At 57.4% G+C, this 18,330-nt stretch overlaps 5 protein-coding genes across 5 annotated transcripts; 4 read left to right on the top strand and 1 right to left on the bottom strand.

Annotated features, from left to right (window-relative positions):
* The first annotated feature begins 1,309 nt into the window (after window positions 1-1,309).
* On the top strand, window positions 1,310-2,573 carry B0H18DRAFT_316540 (uncharacterized protein). Its single transcript, XM_048037538.1, has one exon. The coding sequence runs from the start codon at window positions 1,682-1,684 to the stop codon at window positions 2,366-2,368; it is 687 nt and encodes a 228-aa protein (XP_047899580.1). The 5' UTR covers window positions 1,310-1,681; the 3' UTR covers window positions 2,369-2,573.
* A 2,469-nt stretch (window positions 2,574-5,042) lies between these two features.
* B0H18DRAFT_972851 (uncharacterized protein) lies at window positions 5,043-6,591 on the top strand. Its single transcript, XM_048043891.1, has 4 exons — window positions 5,043-5,104; window positions 5,179-5,264; window positions 5,323-6,315; window positions 6,386-6,591. Exons 3-4 carry the CDS (start codon window positions 5,323-5,325, stop codon window positions 6,440-6,442), a joined length of 1,050 nt encoding a protein of 349 aa, XP_047899581.1. The 5' UTR covers window positions 5,043-5,104; window positions 5,179-5,264; the 3' UTR covers window positions 6,443-6,591.
* A 3,138-nt stretch (window positions 6,592-9,729) lies between these two features.
* On the top strand, window positions 9,730-10,499 carry B0H18DRAFT_972862 (uncharacterized protein). The gene is made up of 3 exons (XM_048043892.1): window positions 9,730-10,048; window positions 10,106-10,348; window positions 10,477-10,499. Exons 1-2 carry the CDS (start codon window positions 9,871-9,873, stop codon window positions 10,258-10,260), a joined length of 333 nt encoding a protein of 110 aa, XP_047899582.1. The 5' UTR covers window positions 9,730-9,870; the 3' UTR covers window positions 10,261-10,348; window positions 10,477-10,499.
* A 1,641-nt stretch (window positions 10,500-12,140) lies between these two features.
* B0H18DRAFT_901208 (Sodium/hydrogen exchanger family-domain-containing protein) lies at window positions 12,141-15,879 on the top strand. Its single transcript, XM_048041457.1, has 9 exons — window positions 12,141-12,622; window positions 12,679-12,735; window positions 12,789-12,821; window positions 12,874-12,922; window positions 12,976-13,172; window positions 13,237-13,528; window positions 13,596-14,084; window positions 14,143-14,672; window positions 14,731-15,879. Exons 1-9 carry the CDS (start codon window positions 12,605-12,607, stop codon window positions 15,568-15,570), a joined length of 2,505 nt encoding a protein of 834 aa, XP_047899583.1. The 5' UTR covers window positions 12,141-12,604; the 3' UTR covers window positions 15,571-15,879.
* A 62-nt stretch (window positions 15,880-15,941) lies between these two features.
* B0H18DRAFT_1091875 (FAD/NAD(P)-binding domain-containing protein) lies at window positions 15,942-18,292 on the bottom strand (the record flags this gene model as incomplete). The annotated part of the gene is made up of 11 exons (XM_048032306.1): window positions 15,942-16,134; window positions 16,162-16,493; window positions 16,565-16,701; window positions 16,764-16,768; window positions 16,829-16,932; window positions 16,996-17,272; window positions 17,339-17,412; window positions 17,479-17,547; window positions 17,614-17,958; window positions 18,065-18,187; window positions 18,242-18,292. 11 exons carry the CDS (start codon window positions 18,290-18,292, stop codon window positions 15,942-15,944), a joined length of 1,710 nt encoding a protein of 569 aa, XP_047899584.1.
* Window positions 18,293-18,330: the final 38 nt, after the last annotated feature.

The raw sequence follows: 18,330 nt of genomic DNA on the forward strand, positions 1-18,330 counted from the left end.
GGTATAGGCACACAGTACTACAACAGTACTGTGTACAACGGGAACGAGCCCGCGTACGTAGGTACACTCGTCGCGCGCTCAGAGATGAGCAGCGACACAAGAAATATATTATTATTGTCGAATGATGGGCGCGCCACGACGAGCAACCTGCTCGGCGCGACGCGCGACGCGCTCAACACTACGGGCGTTGAGTGTCACGAGTCCGTGGCGAGCGTCCCGAGCACTAGCGCCCACTGTGCTGCGCTGAGCCTCCACCGACTCTTCGTCCTCGACCCCTTCCACTATCTGGGCAGCCAACTCGAGCGCGCGTCTGGCGAACCAGACGCGCGCGCCGCCCCAACGCGAGTGCGAACTCGCGCTCGCAACTGGCTGGCTGACTTGCCGCCAGTCCAGTCGGTGGCGACCGACGACCTGGTACCTCGCGGTACCAGATCATCACTTCATTCGTCCCCGGCTCATCTCCCTTCTCCCCACACCTCGCGCCTCGAATTGGGAGGTCTCCCTACCGATTCTGGCGAACCTGGCGACCCCTACCGCGGCTCTGGCGACACGCAACCCAGCCACGCGACCCAGGACTTGAACGACGCGCGTTCAAGTCCAGCGCCGAGCAGCAAGACGGAGCGGACCACGTATAACGAGGAGCGAGGAGAACGGAAGGAGGACAGAGAGGAGAGGAGTAGCGAGGATGAGCAAGGAACGCAGGGACAGAGGGAGGAAGGGTACCGGGCGAGCCGGAAGTACGAGCACGACGGCTCGACAACCACAGGCGTAGCGACGAACGAGAAGATCATCGTGCGTCCTGCTAGCCACGAAGATGGCACTCCCGTTCCCAGGTACGACTGCGAAGTCGTACCTGAGGTCCATATGGTAGCACGTCCGTGCTGCGGGACGACTTCAAGGTCGTACCCTCCACATCTGCTGTGCCCGCGCCAGTAGGCGTACCGACGAACTTGAAGCTCGTCGTGCGCACTACTGGCCACGAGCCTTGGGTGCACATGTACCGGGACGAATCGAGAGTCGTACCGGCCACTACACATGGCGACACCGCGGACGCGCAGCGTTGTACGTCCGACGTGCCCTTCTCAGTCACCACCAACCAGCGTGGTGGAGGTACATCCTTGATGGATGTACCCAACTTGCTATTCCCTGCGACAGTCCCCGGGCCAGCCCACATTTTGACGAGCGATCTCGTCGTACGCGCTGGGGGACACGAATACGGTACGCCCGTAATACGGGACGACCTCGCGGTCGTACCGTTCATCCCGCAAGGCGACACGGCGGATGCGCAACCTTGCACGTCCGACGCGCCCCACCACACCGCGATCGCGCTGCGCAACGACCAAATGGTCGTGTCTTCCGCACTGCAAGGCGGTGCACCTGTGCTAAGGGATGACCTCGCGGTCGTACCTTGGCTCACGCATAGCGGCACGCTTGTAACCGGGGACGACCCCCAGGTCGTACCCGGACCTTCCACACTGCAAGGCGACACGGCGGACGTGCAGTACCGCATGTCCGACGCGCCCCACCAACCCAAGACCGGTTGTCGAGTAGCGGGTACATCCCTAATGGACGTACCCATCTCGACATCATCCTTGCCCGGGATCAGGCACGCTCTGCAAGAGAGCACACCTACGCTAGGGACGACCTCGCGGTCATAAACCCCAAATTGCAAGGCGGCACGATGGACATGCAGCGATGCATGCCCAATGTGCCCAATTCAACCTCGACTGCACGCGATGCGGCGTGTACGTCTAGCCCGCTGCTCGACGTACACGGCGTCAGTGATCACCATCCTCCAATCATTACTGACCTCCCGTTGGCTAGTCGCACCGTGCAGGACAGCCTGTACGTCCCCGCGGAAGTACGGGTCCCTGGCTGCTTCAGCGCAATTGAACCACTAGTGGTCCAACTGGCCGAGCTGCGGGACGACCCCGACAACCTCTTTCGCGAATTCCTCGACCTTCTGTCCGGTAGCGACATGTTACGCCCGGCCCCGCATCAAGACGGTCCGCACTTCATCACGGAAGTGCGAACGTCCAGTGCAGTTGAACCCGCAGTAGTTCAACTGACAGGGTCGGGGAACGGCATCGATTCCGTCCCTGATGATCCCCACTCACGCGCGGCCACCTGTCCAGAAGACTTGCACTCCCAACAGGAAGTGCAAGCCCCCGGTCCCGTCAAGACAGCTGAACCATTCCCGGTTCAGCTGGGAAGCCTGCGATACGACCTCGACCTCGACCGGTTGAGCGAACACCACTCTCGTTACGAACCAAGCGCTCCGGCGACGGCGCAGCTCGACGATTGCGTAGCCCTAACGGACGCGCGAGCTCAAGACCGTGACCGAGTTGCTGCACTACGTGTAGTGTAGCAGCCGGCGCCTACGGACCCTGACCGACCAGAACGGTCTCCCGACCCTCAACTCGGCGAGAACTTTACAGTTCTCGCCGAGGATTCGCCCCCAAGGACCCACACCTTAACCCCTATCGACCTCCCTGCGGCCCTCGACACCCATGGCGACTACGACAGGCGCCACGAGTCGGCAACCTCGCATGTACCCTGGAGATCACGCGAGGAATGGAAGGATGGAGGAAATGTGGACAAGGGTGCGGAACCAGGAGAATCTGATGAGGAAGGTCAGGCAGAAGGAGGAGAGGAGGAAGGGTGTGGTGTAGGCGAAGAAGACGAGCCTGCGAGCTCGAAAAGCAAAGGTACGTCCTTATTGGACGTACCCTCTTTATTTTGCACCACCATTCCCTACCCCGCAATCACCACCCGTGATGACCATGACAACCGCATTGGTTGTCGTGGCAGTCACTGTATACAACAGTGGTACAGTCGGTCCGGGGGACGACCTGCGAGTCGCACCCGGCACGACGATGCATCGCGGTACAATCGGCGAGTTTACTTGCTCGACCGATGTATCCGGTCGGTCTGTAGCCCACGCACAGACGTTGGGCCTCTCCGTCGACGTCCACGATGAGGAGGTCGACGGTGAATTGAGAAGTGAGTACCTTGAGGTACTCGTCCCACCATCATTACCTCGCATCCGCCCACGACAGTCACGTCGGTCGTGTCCAACACGGTCGCGCATCGGATTCATGGGGCGCAGAGATCGAGCTTCATGCTTGACGTACATGTTGCTGAGCTCGCCGGCAAATTGTCCGCGATGTGTCAGAAGAACTTCACAGTTCTCCGACCTTGCTACCTGTATTATCATCAGCATTACCTTGTTGCTGACATTCTCATGTCGCCATCATGAATTTGGCTTGCATAACTCCACTGAGTTATGTATGACAATAGTGGACGGCTGTGCTGCTCACTGACGCGACCTAGTATGTCGTTGTCTACAGTACGGCACCACTATTGTATTGCCAGTCGCTACCACCGTTGGGTTGTCGCGTGTTTTATTCCTTTCTTTTCCTCTTTCCTTTTAGTTTCTCTGGTTATCTCTGGGACCCGTGGTCGTGTCCAGTGGGGGAGGGTGTAACGGATATTCCCGTTACGGTATATCTTATCTCATATGATTGTTCTTGTTTGTTCGAGGGCTCGTATGGCGCGCCAGCGCACCTACGAGACCTCAGTCCTTTACCATCCTCATCGCCCCATGTATGCTACGTGTAGACAGTCCCTCTGAATAGAGACTGGGTACAGCGCATACCGGGCCCGAGGATTAAGGGACGCTACAATTGACCATTTCGTTCATGAAATCAGAAATCTTCAACTCCCGCGTTGAGATCCCTTCTTAGCTGGATGAACTTGGCCTCGGACTCACGCTGAAGAGCCTCGATAGCCTCCGTGTTGGCTGCTCCGAGTCTCTTAGCATGGCCTCGAATCGCCAGGATCATCGCCGATGCGCCCGACTGAGTCCCGCGACGGGACCCAGGTGAACCCTTCGGTTTGGCTGACATCGAGCGTGCAGATTTACTGGCGTTGCTCAACTTCTTTTCCTCGGGCGTTCGGACACGTCCGCTTCCTTCCGGACGTGCCGGAGATATCCTCGCTGAATGAGGTCTGGCTCCGCTGTCTGGTGACGCAACCAATCGTTCGTCACTAAACACGCGAGCTCCTCTCGGCGATACTCTCGACGTATAAGGTTGTTCACCTCGCTTCGGTGATCCACCCAATTGGGGTGGATCCACGGGCGAGTTAGCTCCTTTCGGAGAGGGGGACTCAGGTGCTTGGTCCGCCATTTTCTTTCTTGGTAGAAAGCGTCCGCGACTATCACGCGGTTGTTGCGATTTAGGTTTTGTAATGATGAATGTTGTGATGGGGGTTGTTACGTAGCGTGCAGTTCCCTGATAGAGCGCCCTTCCGAGTGGAAGTTCGAGTTATCGAAGGACTGTAAAAAAGTATAACGTTGCCTTACTCAATCCCGCAGATACAGTGCACCAATCTCCATTGAGAAGTGCGATGTATCCGGAGGACGACGAGTTAAAGGACTTATCCTTCAACTCGCCGGGCGACGACCTATAAAGGTACGACGCCAAACACACGCAAATGTATATACATACAAGCATATCGATCCAATAAGTCCATAACGGGATTACACACGTCCATACGGTAACGTCCCGTTACAGCGTACGTTTACCAAGGTGTTGGAAATGCTTGTGGACAATAGGGTCTCGACGGTTTGTTGCATTCAGATCTCATGTTTGCAAAGTGGGTTGATGCCGTGATCATTTTGGATAGGTCGAGCTGACTGCCTGATTCGCGCTATCTGCCCCGATGGGTCCGGCGTCGAATGTGAGGCCTTGAAGATGGATGCAGACAATAATACTAGACATTGCTTCACCGGCCCGAACTTCGTGATGTGCTGCTTGCGACCTTGTCTCACTGCATGTCATGGATAGCTTGTGCATGGCGTACAATGCGAGATTGCTTATTTACAAATCAAGGCGTTGGCGAATATTGAGCGAAGTCAATGGTCATACTTACAAAAGTATTCGTAGACGCGACCAGTCACGACTCGCCAGTCACGCGTCACATGTCGCGTGATACGCGCGTATATCATATGCATTCCAGCCTCGACTCGAAGCGACGCGACGCGACTTGACTCCAGCGTAAATCAGGTCTATCTCACCCCGAGAATCCTAAGGAGACTCGGGTGCGTGCTCAGTGGGTTGCGAAATGTGGTTTTAAGCACTAAAGTGCACCTCTGCTTGTATTGTGCACGCGTAGGCCATTTGACGACGAGAGCAAATCCTTACTCATAGCGTGGGCAACACTCAACACCAACATCTTTCGGACATTCCAACTGTGCTCTGGCAAGTTGTACATGCTATTTGCATTGGCTTGATTGATCAATGTCTGCTGTAATATCAGATGGATAGCGCCCCGGACGTGATCCCCGAGGATAGGGGAATGGATGTGGTGCCGACGGAGGATGCTTGTCCGCCCTTCGACAGGAGTACCGCAGACGTAATACTCAGATCATCCGACCTCGTCGACTTCCGCGTTCGAAAGGCTATTCTAGCCGAAGCGTCTCCTGTTTTCGAAGGCATGTTCAGTCTACCACAACCAAGCGGCCCGACAAGCGGAGGACCTCCTAGTGACCCGCCGGGCACAAGTGCAAATGGGACAGAATTCAAGGATGGTCTCCCTGTTGTTGTTCTGCAAGAGAACGGTGACATCCTGGATAGACTGCTGCGCATCTGCTATCCTGTCCCACCACCGCCTCTCCGTGGCATCGACTTCCTATCGCCCATCCTAGCCGCAGCCGTGAAGTATGCGATGGATGGTGTCACCCTCGTCCTTCGGAAGAACCTGTGCGACTTTTTACAAGACGGCCCATTGCGTGCTTACTGTCTCGCAATACACTACGGATTCGCAGAAGAAGCCGAGCAAGCCGCGAAGGCGACGTTGCGCATCGATAGGCGTATTCTATTTCGCTCGATACCCTGCGCTCCCGAGCTGGAAATGATCGACGGCAAGATGACGCTGCTCCTACTCGATTACCACCAGCGTTGCTCCGATGCACTGCTTCATCTCAAGCGGCGTGTACCGTTCTTGACCAGAGACTGGATATGGTTCAAATGTGACGTGGATCAAGACGAGTGTCCTCTGGGAGAGCATTCGGTCAAGTTGATGGACGGATCTCGAGAGACGCCCACTAAGTGGTGGCGGGACTACTTAGTGTCCATGGTCGACATCATGAAGGACGCCCCCTCCAGCGACGCCATCCGGCGCGACACACGACTTTTCGACAAGGCCATCAAGGAAGCGCTGGAATGCGAAACCTGTGCGGACTATGCGCAAAGCCACATGCGCAAATTCGTTGGCTGGCTAGCTGACTACGTGGATGGGAAGGTATCACAGGTCAGTACGTCGCTTCACCATGCACGGCTGGTTCACTGAAACACCGGTTTATGAATACCTATGGCTGAAGGTCAAACTGTCCTTACCTGCAAATGTACGCAAGAGCGCGGCGCTGTCGGCTGAATAACGTCTCTGAAACCGTCGGCGGAACTCCGTAGCCATTCATTCGCTCCCAACGAACGATGTATAAACGTATAGCAACAGCTACGGGAACGTGCCCACTTACCAGCCGCCCATGCCTATGCCCCAGTCTATGTCCTATTACGCCGCTGTCGGTCTTAATGTCCAAAACTAGCGTGAGTACCTCTGCTGTGCTTGCATCATAGGATCGCGAGAGAAGGGTGCTTACATGTGCTCGATAACGGTGCAGCCTGTTGTCACGCAGTGCGCAAGGGGTCAGCGCCCTTGAAGTGACGATGAAGTAGGACCTTGTCGTATTTGTTGGGACGTGTTCGTTACGCGCCCACAAGCTTCAATGTCGTTCTCGTTCCCAACCATGCAACTCGTAGTGCGTGATCCCCGTCCCGGATAAGAGATGTCTAACATTTTTGTCTTTGCGAGACCGGCATCGGCCAGAGAATTCTAGTCTTCTTGACAGAATGCACCACAGTCGCGCCTTGACCGGAAGACGGTAAACGATCTACGGTCAGGTCCGACGGCGTTCGCGGCGCCCCAAAGACATGATGCGAGAGCTCGTGGAGGGGAGGGCCTGGCTCGTCTCTTATGTGCTGCGGGGACTGGACATCCGTCGCTCGTTGCGTCGACCGTTTTGCGGCGCTCGTTCTTCTCAGCTCCCATCGCCCGGGATACTTGCTAGGCGCCAGATATGCACTCTCCATGGCGCATCAGCCTCTTGTTGTACACTGTTAGCCCTCGGTAACAGAGACAAACATCGTCTACTTCATGTCCCACTCAAAGCGTGTATACAGCTCTCTCTCATTACACATGCAGCCCGCAGACCGCGACCCTCGCCCCATACAGGAGACGTCCTACGATCTCCAACATCGCGAGGCTGGTCTGGGTCTTCTAGTCCTCTTCGCAGGCTGTACCACAGTCAGCCCTTAATTGGTCAGGCGGCGCACAACTCACACTCCGACCAAGGTCGTTGGCGATGGCGAGGAGAAGTCGAGAAGGCGGCATCGTGAAGTGCGCCGCGAGGATAGGGCATGCATACATCGCTCGTTGCGTAGGTCTCTATCGCACCTTGTCGCGCCGGGTGCCAGGCGCTCGCTGCGTCCCAACGCTTGATGGTATACCTGACCCTCGCATGACTGTCAACAGCAACCCGCATGCTCGCCAGTCTGGGGACCGAGAGGCACCATGAAGGGCCCCTCGTCTGACGAGCGACATAGTCAATGTGGCAGCATTCGTGGGCGGTATTGTAAACCCTAGTCATAGTTGAAGCAATGGGCGTAGAAATGGCAGCAGGTGTACGAGGAGATCGACCAGCGAGATTCTAGGTAGCTGTCCCTCAGCATACCGCGGCGCGTGGGCCACTCAGTGACTCACTTCCTGGCTTGACCGGGATGTAGACGTCGACGAATCATCACCCGGCCACTCGCGGGCTGCATGAATTTTTGGACATCATTGCTCTTCGAGAGCCTCGTTATGAATATGCATGGTTCTGTAATGTGCTAGTGGTCTTTTGTCTTCGTAGTTATCGTTCGGCCTGATTCATTCATAGTGGCAATATCATTCTCATATTCAGTGACGAAGCATCATGACATCGAACACTGTACTAGCAGTAGGCGGCCTGCTTCAGTAAGTACCAGATGCAAAGGATGTCCACGATCGTTCCGAACGGCGCACAACGCTTCTGTTGTTCCTGGTTTGTACCGATAACAACACCAAACACCCTCTCGAATATAGCCGACTCGCGCGTTCGCTTTGTCGCTCATCCATGCATCTCGCAGACCGCGAACCTCGCCACATACGGGAGACGTTCTGTGCGACGCTCTCTTCCTTCGCGAGGCTTGCTCGGGGCATTCAAGTCCTCTTCTAGATGTTAGCAAGGTCAGGCCTGTGCTGGCTATGCGATACCGCTCCCAGGTTCGTCCTACTTTCGACGCCCTGAGAAGTGAGTTGCACTAGCGCTCGCGGAGGGTTGGATTTGGCACTGGCGGAATCGCAAGGACTTCGGGCGACCGTCCACGGGTTGGAGTGCTTCTCTCGCACCTTTGGGCCCAGCATCGGTGGGTGCCCCATCGCCCACTTCTGTGACGACGCCCGCGAAATGGGCCGGCGTAGCTGCGAATGCCCAGTCGTTGTCGTCTTCGTTAGTGCCGCGCCGTACCGCGTCAAGAACACGTGGTATCCTCGGCGGAGAGCGTCGCAATGGCTGAGTCTCTCAGGCGAGGCTCGCGACCGGGCAGTCAAAAGGTACTGCTCGCCGTTGTAGGGATACTGTGTGGCGGACGCGTGCGAATTATAGCGTTGATGCAGCGAATGGTCAAGCTGTTGCGTCGGTTTGGCGCGGGTAAAGGCCAGGACGAGGGGTGGTGATAGGTGTATGAGGAGGCTGTCCGACTTCGGTCCGGCTCATTGGACGTCTTACCCTTTAGTGGACTCGCGGCTGATATGCGCACCGTTCTGGCTTGTCCGGAAACACGGTATGTTCAGTGGCCTCTACCCCGACTGCTCGCGGGTTGCATGTACACCATTGCCAATTTTTCGTCTCCATACGCTCTTCGGAGTGCCTTGAATGATTGCCGTTCGCATGTCAATTGGTTCGTCTTTCCTAGCCTTTCCTAGTCAAGTTTGTCTGACAGATTGTCTCTCTCTCTCTCTGTCATCATATGCGGTATTTTCAAGAGTACACACCGCTAGCACTTACAGTGTCTGTGTGTGACCCGTTGACTTGACTTTAAACTCTCCGCTCAAACCGCGCCAAACGCTTGTCGTTCTTTTATGGTCGGCAACGGAGAGTCGGAGACTAGCCAAACGCGTGCTACTCGTGCCGATCAGCTTGAGGCGTCGAGGCAGTACTTACAATTGCATGCACTAGGCTTCCATCTTCTCAGTGTCACCATACTTGACAGGAGCGCAGCCAAGAAGACTCCCATCATCCTCTTCCTCTTCAATCCTCCTCCTCCCTCCTCCAAGTTGTACGCAGTGATCTGCAAGGACCGTTCAAATTCCGCCACAGCTGTACGGTACTGTACGTCGCACCTCGAATCCGGACAGTAGTTCAGACTTCGACTCGTTCCGACTTTGACAAGTATGATCACACGAAGAGACGTTCCATGACTTCGTCCGATGGCGTTTGTGGTTGATTATCTCCGCAGTAGTGATTCAGACATCGACTCCATCATATTGCACGGGCCGCAGTCGTTGAATCAGGCATCCTCTGGCCATGGGCCATGTCACCGACCACCGATGATGAAGGAGCTCCTCGTAATTGACGCAGCGTCTCTCGGCTCGCTCTTCTATAAGTAAACGTGTCCGCAGGCAGTCTACATACGCTTGCGTACCCCTCCCTCCGCAGGCGACCTCATTGCACGCTCGACTGCGAGTGATCCCTCTTTCCCCCAGACGTCGACAAAGAATCCACGCGTGATGGACAACAAGGACACCGCGAGTCCGCCAGGGTACTACGCAGCCACCGTGGCTCCTCAAGCTCAGGCTGAGGCCCCGCCCCCGCCCGCTGCGCCCACGCCTGCGCCTGTGGTCGTCCAGACGATGCAGATCCCGCAGATGACGGAGGCGCAGCTCGGGTACAACTACCAGCTCGAGCGTGAGTGACCCCGCTGCCGTAGTCTGCGTGGACCGTTTGCTGACGTGCGGCGTGCAGTGATGGCCAGGTGCGCGCGGGGCGAGCACCAGGTGTCGACGAAGTACGGCGTGGTGGGGATCATATGCTCCGTCGCGCTGTTCCCCGTCGGGATGCTTTGTCTCTTGTACGTCGTCCCCGTCCTCGGTCTGGCTGAGACGAGCTGTGGTGGCTGATGAGCGGCTGGCCTTGCGTAGGTGTGACAAAAGGAAGAAGTGCGATCGGTGTGGTCTCGTTGTCGGGTGATACTTCTGCGCGTGGTAGGGACGTGTTGTGCTTGTTGTTATGAACCTTTGGGGGAGGATGTATGCTCGGCGGATCACGAACCTGCAGCTGTAGGGGACACCTGTTTGAGTATGGAGTGAGCAAGATCCTGAGGACAATTGCATTACTTGCGACCAGCGAACTCGAGAGGAAGGAAGGGGGTGACATCGCGGCATGGTACAGCAAGCTTCCAGACAGTCTATACGATGCCTGTGTCGCTTTCAGGGCCCGTTTGCATGTAAAAAGCGAATCACCTCGCGAAGATGCGCCACAGCGTTGCATCGTATACGTAAGTCACTGGTGTGCAAACTTGCAGGACGTTATGTAGCCTAGAGATGAAGCCAAAATGGAATGACCGCACGGCGTTGACGTTGTGAACGCCCCAAGAGCGTATCACGGACAAGTCCGAGCCTGTGGGATACGGTAGTACGCTGTCCATACCCGACGCGCAATAGCCAAAAGAGCGCAATGGCGCTGAAATGCTGCCGAACGACTACTTATAAAAGAACCGCTTCGGTGTAGACACAGGATCTCCCTCCGCCATGTCTTCTGCGCTCCTCGTCTTCTGTTCATCCCGGACTTCATGAACACGTTTCCGTTGAGCTTATACACGAAGGCGTCCGTTCAACAAGCGCGGCCGACGGGCTAGGTCCTGTCCTAGTTGACCCGGCTCTTGCTCCAAGTAGTCCGAGCCAGTACCGTGAGGTGCGTATTACTGTATACTGAGGCGTCAAATTCGCTGTGAAGACACGCACGATAGTTTGCAATGTCCTCAATGGACCCCCAGAAGGCGCCATCTAGTGAATCCAGTCAGCACCCAACGTGAGCCTGCTGGTTCGCTGGCGTTCTTTCATTCAACGCGGGCTGCACCTGTCACCGGCCTCCGTGTTCCTTGAGCCCCTAAGCGTGCGTAGACGCGACTTTGTGGACCGTGTGTTGGAGCGTCCGGCGACATCCGCGGCGTCTGGGAGCGACGAGCGCGGGAGCGGAGCGACTGCTTGATATACGCCCATGACATGTGGCTGCGCACATCGGCGCAATGAACCAATGGTTGTGGGCGTCCCAACCACGTCCCTGTTGACTTCAACACGCGTCCTCCGCATGCGGTCGCGGGGTAGGCCAGCAATGGCAGGCCTCGCGGGGTACGCGCGATCCTACAGCTAGGACTTTGATTGACCGCTGGGCGCTGTGAGAAGGCGCGAAGGTCATCTGGCTGCGAGTTTGTGTTAGTGTGCGCCGTGGTGGCGCTGGCGCGGCGTCGCGAGGGTCGCGGCTCGCATCGAGCGTCACAAATCGCGCAGGGTGGCAGTGATCAGGTGAGTGTGTTGTAGCGGAGTGTTCCCAGGAGGAGGACGCGTACTGGCGTGGAGCCGCTAAGCGTGAGTTCCGCTGACGGTACCTCGCTCCCGTTGGGCGAATTCGTACGGCATTTTGATGGCTTGCTTTCCGAGGTAAGAGGGCTACTGCGACCGTGGTACGGGTGCGTGAGGATTTTGCGGTGAGGCGAGGCGTGGATACCGCTGCTCTACACGCTGCGGGCGTCATGAGCATCGAGGTTCATTTAGACTTTCTTCGGAGAGCAGGAAGCCATCGGACAGGCGGGAGCAGAGACAGAAGAAGCCATTGCTACATTTAGTCATCTGTGACTAATGGCCCCAGGGAGCTCCGAGCCTGTATCAATCGATGTGGGCGACCTGGAGCCCGCGGAAGGGGCGGGGACGCGGAGGAAGGCGGACTGCCATTCGCAGCAGCCAAGGATGTGGTGAGGGGAGGGGATCTGGGCCGTGGGGGAGGAAGAGGCGTTGAGTAGAGATGCCGAGCGCAGCCGGGCGTTGGGACGATCGCGGCTCGCGTGCCGGTGGCCATTCCGACGCAGGGCCTTGCACTGACGACCGCCATAAGAACCCTGCACGGTCGCCGCCTCCCCGCCCTGCGCATGCTTCCGCCCTCTTGCCTAATCGCGCCGCCGCCGCCATCCACGACAGCGACGACCCATCCTACAGCAGATACCCCGTACCGTAGTCATCTGCGGCTGTAAGCATTCTCGTCCAACGCTGGGCATTCTCGGCGACAAGCCGACGGCGGTCACCGTCCATTGCCATTACTTATCTCCACATCCTTCGGATCTCTTCCTCAACGCTTTCGCGCTAACCATCACGGCCCCTACGCTTTTACGACTCTGTCCGACCAAACGACCGACCGTCCTTTCTCGAACATAATCCTAGAGAGGTCTGGTACGACTAGCATTTCTACACCATGTCACGATTCGATATGGTAGGCATTCTGAACTCGTTCTCGGCTCCGGCACTGATTTCTATCCTCGCCTCCAGTTTGAGGTTTCCATCCCTCACATCATCTATGCCGCCCTCGGTGCCTTCGTTGTCATTGTAGGTCCACCTTTGTCCAGGTCGCGATTCACGTTGACTGATCGGCCCTACAGTTCGGCATGTTCTCTCTGTTTATCCGAGAGAAGGTATGTCCACTCTCAAATCGTCCGCACGAATAGGACATAACGCAGGCCTCAGCTGTACATCGGAGAAGCATGTTGGGCATTTCTATTCGGGGTCGTCATCGGTGCGTCCTTTGAGCCACTACCCTTCATTCGATCGTGAACCTGACTGCGTTAGGCCCGTACGGTGCAAACATATTCAACCCCCGCGACTGGGGCGGGGGCAACGTTGAGACCACCAACACCATCACTCTTGAATTCTGCCGTGTCGTTCTCGCCATCGGCGTCTTCGCCATTGGCGTCGAATTGCCCAAAGCGTACATGGCGAGGCACTGGAAGAGCCTTTTCTTCCTGCTCTTCCCTGTCATGACTTGGGTGCGTCCCTTCCTTCCCTTCTCGCGCGCTTCGAGCCAAAACGCTAACGTACTCGGGACCGCAGGGCTGGTTTGTGTCAGCTGGCCTCATATATGCACTCATTCCCGGACTCAACTTCCTCTCGTCCTTGGCAGTTGCAGCCTGTCTCACGCCTACAGACCCCATCTTGGCCGCGGCCGTCGTCGGCGGTAAGTATGCGGACAAGCACGTCCCCGCGCACCTTCGTCACCTCCTTGCCGCGGAGTCGGGCTGTAACGACGGCGCGGCGTTCCCCTTCCTCTTCATCTCACTCTACCTCATCAACGACGGTTCGGTGGGCAAGGCCGTCGGCGACTGGTTCTTGTTCCTATGGCTCTGTGCGTACATCTCTCGGCCTCCTGCCCAGCGTAGATAGGACCTGACTTGCGCATTATGACGACGCAGACCAGATCATCCTCGGCGCCGTGCTGGGCGCAATAATCGGCTTCGCCTTTCGGCACCTCATGAAATTCTGTGAGCGCACAGACTTGATCGACCGGCAGTCGTACGTTGCGCAGTACGTCTCGCTCGCGATGCTCACCATCGGCATCAACACGCTCCTCGGCTCGGACGACCTCCTCGCTGCCTTCTCGTGCGGGTCCGCGTTCGCGTGGGACGGGTTCTTCAACCGGCAGACGGAGCAGGCCGTATTCTCGTCCGTCATCGATCTGTTGTTCAACATCGCCTCGTTTGTGTTCATCGGCGCGTGGATGCCCTTTGATGCGTTCTCGGACTCGTCGCTGACGCTCAGCGTATGGCGTCTCATCGTCATCGCGATCCTGGTCCTGCTGCTCAGGCGGCTGCCCATCATGATCGCCCTGTACAAGTGGATCCCGGACGTGAAGACGTTCCGGGAGGCCATCTTCAGCGGGCACTTCGGCCCCATGGGAGTTGGTAAGCCGACCTTGAATGTCAGTCAGCCCGCTATGATGCAACCGCTGACTTCATCCAGGCGCCGTGTTCATCTCCACCCTCGCGGCGGGGCAGCTCCCCAAGCCCGAGGACCCGCCCGCGAACCAGCGCGAGCTGCTCGCGGCGTCCATCCAGCCGATCGTCGCGTTCATGGTGCTCTGCTCGATCACGATCCACGGGCTGTCGATCCCGTTCTTCTCGCTCGGGCGGCGCGTGCACTCCGTGACGCGCACCTGGTCGCGGCACGACACGTTCGGGACGTTCACGGGCGGGCGCGGCGCGATGCCCGAGTGGACGACGCACACGCGCCAGGTGCGCCCCGGCGAGGAGATCGTCATCAACCGCGACCGCGAGGACGCGATGGAGCGCGGCGTGGTGCCCGCGCAGGAGGACAGCGTCACGGAGAAGGAGCACAGCGAGTCGAGCCAGGAGCGGGACTATGCGGAGACGCGCAGGCCGGACGGCACGGACGTGCGCGACGAAAACGCGCCGGACGGGGACGACCTCGAGGAGGAGTGGCGCGAGGGCCCGCACAGAATTTTGGAGAAGCGTGCAGGGCCAGGAGAAGAGGTGCGTTCCTCTGTTCGGTGCCGAGGTTCGTACCGGAGTGCTGATCCTTCGCTCACAGGTCGAAGTCGAAGTGCAAAGGAACTTCTATGGCCCAGAGCCGACGGCGACCGACACCGTGCGCGTCGCGGAGGACGCGGCGGAACATGTGGTAGGGGAGATCAAACAGAGAGTAGGGAGCGGCACGCAAGAGCTAGAGTCGATCGTGGAGAACGCGCAGCGCAACCTTCAAGAAGGCGCGTCACACGTGGAAGGAAAAGCGAGGGAGATGGAGGGCCGCGCACAGGAAGGGGGACGGCATTTCATGTCGATCCTCCAAGGAGAAGGAGAAGGAGCAGATGAGGCAGATGAAGGTTGGATGTCGGATGCCAGCGACGGAGGGCGCAGGCCCGAGGGCAAGCGGCGCATCAAGAAGCCCAACCGCAAGAAGGGGTCCATCCGCCGCCACCCCGGGAGCCATCGCGGGCCCCAGCGGAGCGCGAGCATAGACCAAGCCGGCTTGAGCGAGGCACATAAGGAAGAGCAGGAGAAGCACGATGCGGGCTCGGAGTCGCCTGAGGAGCGCCGTGGGCGCAACTCGCCTGAGCCGGAGGGCGCGGTGACGCCAGCATCCTCGATGCGCTACCCTCGAGTGCGACATTCGCGCGTAGACTCCATCCGCACGGACCTGCGCTCCCGCGAGCAGTCGCCGTCGCGCTCTGTGCGCTCTGTGCGCTTTGCCGACCAGCGCTCGCCCAGTGGGTACAACACCCCGCGCATATTCTCGCCGTCGTCGCCAGCGACGCCGCTGCCCGGGAGCGAGGCGCCGTCTGAAGACGAGGCCGAGCAATCACAGAATAACCACCATTCCGACGACTCCCCTCGCAATGTCCGTTTCTCCCTTCCCGATATCAGGCGGTAGTCGTCTCTGCCTCTCAATTCGCCTGTCCTCTTGAATAGGTTGCGTGCGTGCGTTGCGATTCGCTAGATGCTAGGTCTCGTTGTAGATATGTTCATCTAGTGTGAACCATATGGACTTTGTAATAGGTGTCCGTCGTGTGTGTATCATTTATCCGTACATAGCATCTTTTCCCGTCTTCTCGATTACCCTGCTTGCATTGCCGTCTGCTCAACTCGCATGCATCGATTGTATCACGTAGCATTCGTCGCAATAGTCTCTCGCATCCTCAGTTCCTTTGACACTCTGCAATCTACATTGCTACTACATTGTACAACCCCGACAGCGATTATTCCCCGAGTGCATGGTGAGTTCTGCTTCAAGTATTCGCAAGATTAGTGAACGATGGAGTCTGAAGTGGGATTCTGTGCTCGCTGTTTCTTCCTGGGCGTGGGCGATCGAGAAGTAGGATCATACTCCCGCTTCAAGGCCTTCCTGCCTGTATCAGCATTCGAATACACCTCCTGCCGCTTCCCGTCCAGTCCCGCTTCCAGTACCGCAGCGTTAATCCCAACCATGCCAAGCACTCTCCCAATGGCCAACAAGCACAGGCACAAGCCAGCACCGACGATCGCCCGCAACCCTACGCCCTCAAACACGTCAAAAAACAGCGCGAGTACCTTCGCGTACCTGTCTTCCTTCCAACCGCGATCCGCGTCGAGGATCTCGAACGGAAGGGGAGATGTTGTCTCCGAGTGAGCTTCGCTTGTGGTTGGGCCTCCGCGTCCGCTTGGAGACGGCGAAGGAAGGGCCCGGAGGAGCGCGGCTGCGGCGCGCATCCCGGATGTGAACCCGTCCTCGTGGAAGCCGTACTTGAGCCAGGCCCCGGCGAAGGAGAGCCCGCGCTTGCCTTGGATCGCGGGCATCTCCTGCTGCGCTCGGACGGCCTGTAGGTGTGCGGAGACTCCGGGGTCAGCGCGGTGCTTGGTGAGGACGGGGATGGGGATGAGTAACGCGCCTTGGCCCCGAGGACGGGGTGCTCGTATTGATAGCGGCCTGCGGTTCGGGAGGGATCGGGCTCGAAGGGTGGGTTGAGCGTGACAAAGACGGGGCCGCAGTCTTCCTCGGGGATGTGCTGGAGCGCGTTCATCCAGTCTGCGCGTGTATGTGCTCAGTAAGTTACATGCGCACCGGGGCGCCATGAGGCGTTCACGTACATGTACTGTGATATGTGTCAGAAGGCCGTTGGTGACGAATACTGCAACGAGCGGAATGGCCTCACAGAGAAACGCGGTCAACGTTCGCTTTCTTCCGACCACCTTCGTCTTTCTCAGAGGCGGTGAGGTAGTTCCAGCATGACCACGCAACGCGTCGTTTTGGCATAAGCTGATTGATGGTTCAGCGTGTCGGAGACGAGGTTACATTCAACGAACCAGTGAACAGACTCACGGCACTGTCGTAATGTAGCACTGCCACATTCTTGTTCCACTTGAAAGCACCGAGGATCCTTTCTTCCTCCGGCGTCACACCTCCACCAACGCGAAGTATGTCAAGCGCAGTATCGCTATGACATGCGAATATGACGTGGTCGTAGATCGCTCGCTCGCCTGATGCGGTTGTGACCTCTACATCGTGCTCGTTGCGGGTTTTTACGGATGTTATGCGGGTGGACAAGTGCAGCTGCGATGCAGGGAGCCTCGAGAGGATGTGGTTGACATAGCACTGACTGAGCGGGACAAACCAGAGTCAGCGATGAGCGGTTGTGTTGCAAGGTTCAAAGCGAAAAATGCACCTTCCGCCTCTGAATGTGAGCCAAGACGGCTTGCCAAAGATCTGCAGCAGGTGATGGTTATGCATGAACTGGACCTGCGTGAAGATTGGGAACGATACCCGTCAAATGGGCACATCGAGAGATGGAGGGTGTCGCCTCACTAGTGTACGGGCTGGAAAGTCGAGCGAACATTTATCTGGCGGCGTGCTCCATATCGCTGCTGTCATCGGCTGCACGTAGGGAGAACGATACATAAGCTGCAGGCAGAGAGACACCATGCAGGAGGATTGACATACTATAAGATAGTTATCTCTGAAGGAATGGGAGTATCCTTCTCGTCTCAGATATTCTCCGATCGAGACGTCGTCTGATGCATACAATGTGCCATCCCTCAGATGAAGCAAACATCTGGCGCAAGCGTTAAAGCGGGCAACGTCGTAGAGCATACGCCAATGGTCCGGATCCAGTAGCTGCCGGAGTTGACAGAAGACAGCGCCCAGACTGGCGCCTCCCCACTCGAATGCTCCGTTGTCCCGAGAGACAGAAAACGTCATATCAGTTGCCTGTATGCGCGACTTCAGATCAGGGTGGAGGCGGAGAAATCGAAGGAAGTTGGGATAGGTGCTTGGGTTGAACACAATCTAGGATATGCATCAGCCTCAGGGCATTGACGCAAATGACATGGGCCCACGAATCCGCTGAGTAGAGGCAAACTGAGATCAGCCTGTGAGAGTGGACCAAATAGACGTACGTATCGACGTCCACAGGTTTCCTCCCTGGCGACACAAAGCTGACTGTGTTCGCATGTCCGCCGGGACGCGTATGCACCTCATACAGATGTACCTCATGATTAGAGTACTCGTTGAGCACCTGCCCAGCCAGTTAAGACCTGGATACACGACCAAATCATGAAGCCAGACTCACCCAAGTAGCAGCGAGGCCAGTGACACCGGACCCCACGATCGCGACTTTCATCCCTGTCTTCACTGTAGGAGGGATGAGAAGGTGTGCGT

The sequence above is a fragment of the Fomitopsis serialis genome (genome assembly GCF_022376445.1).
Source record: "Fomitopsis serialis strain Sig1Antser10 chromosome Unknown B0H18scaffold_3, whole genome shotgun sequence".
Lineage (NCBI taxonomy): Eukaryota > Fungi > Basidiomycota > Agaricomycetes > Polyporales > Fomitopsidaceae > Fomitopsis > Fomitopsis serialis.

What these genes read in the sequence shown, in the direction of transcription:
- B0H18DRAFT_316540 (XM_048037538.1), top strand. Translation starts at nt 1,682, where the DNA reads ATGGACATGCAGCGATGCATGCCCAATGTGCCCAATTCAACCTCGACT.
- B0H18DRAFT_972851 (XM_048043891.1), top strand. Translation starts at nt 5,323, where the DNA reads ATGGATAGCGCCCCGGACGTGATCCCCGAGGATAGGGGAATGGATGTG. An exon ending in TGGATGGGAAGGTATCACAG is followed by an intron (nt 6,316 to 6,385) that starts GTCAGTACGTCG and finishes CTATGGCTGAAG; the next exon opens with GTCAAACTGTCCTTACCTGC.
- B0H18DRAFT_972862 (XM_048043892.1), top strand. Translation starts at nt 9,871, where the DNA reads ATGGACAACAAGGACACCGCGAGTCCGCCAGGGTACTACGCAGCCACC. An exon ending in GTACAACTACCAGCTCGAGC is followed by an intron (nt 10,049 to 10,105) that starts GTGAGTGACCCC and finishes TGCGGCGTGCAG; the next exon opens with TGATGGCCAGGTGCGCGCGG.
- B0H18DRAFT_901208 (XM_048041457.1), top strand. An exon ending in TCTATTCGGGGTCGTCATCG is followed by an intron (nt 12,923 to 12,975) that starts GTGCGTCCTTTG and finishes TGACTGCGTTAG; the next exon opens with GCCCGTACGGTGCAAACATA. An exon ending in GTGCAGGGCCAGGAGAAGAG is followed by an intron (nt 14,673 to 14,730) that starts GTGCGTTCCTCT and finishes CTTCGCTCACAG; the next exon opens with GTCGAAGTCGAAGTGCAAAG.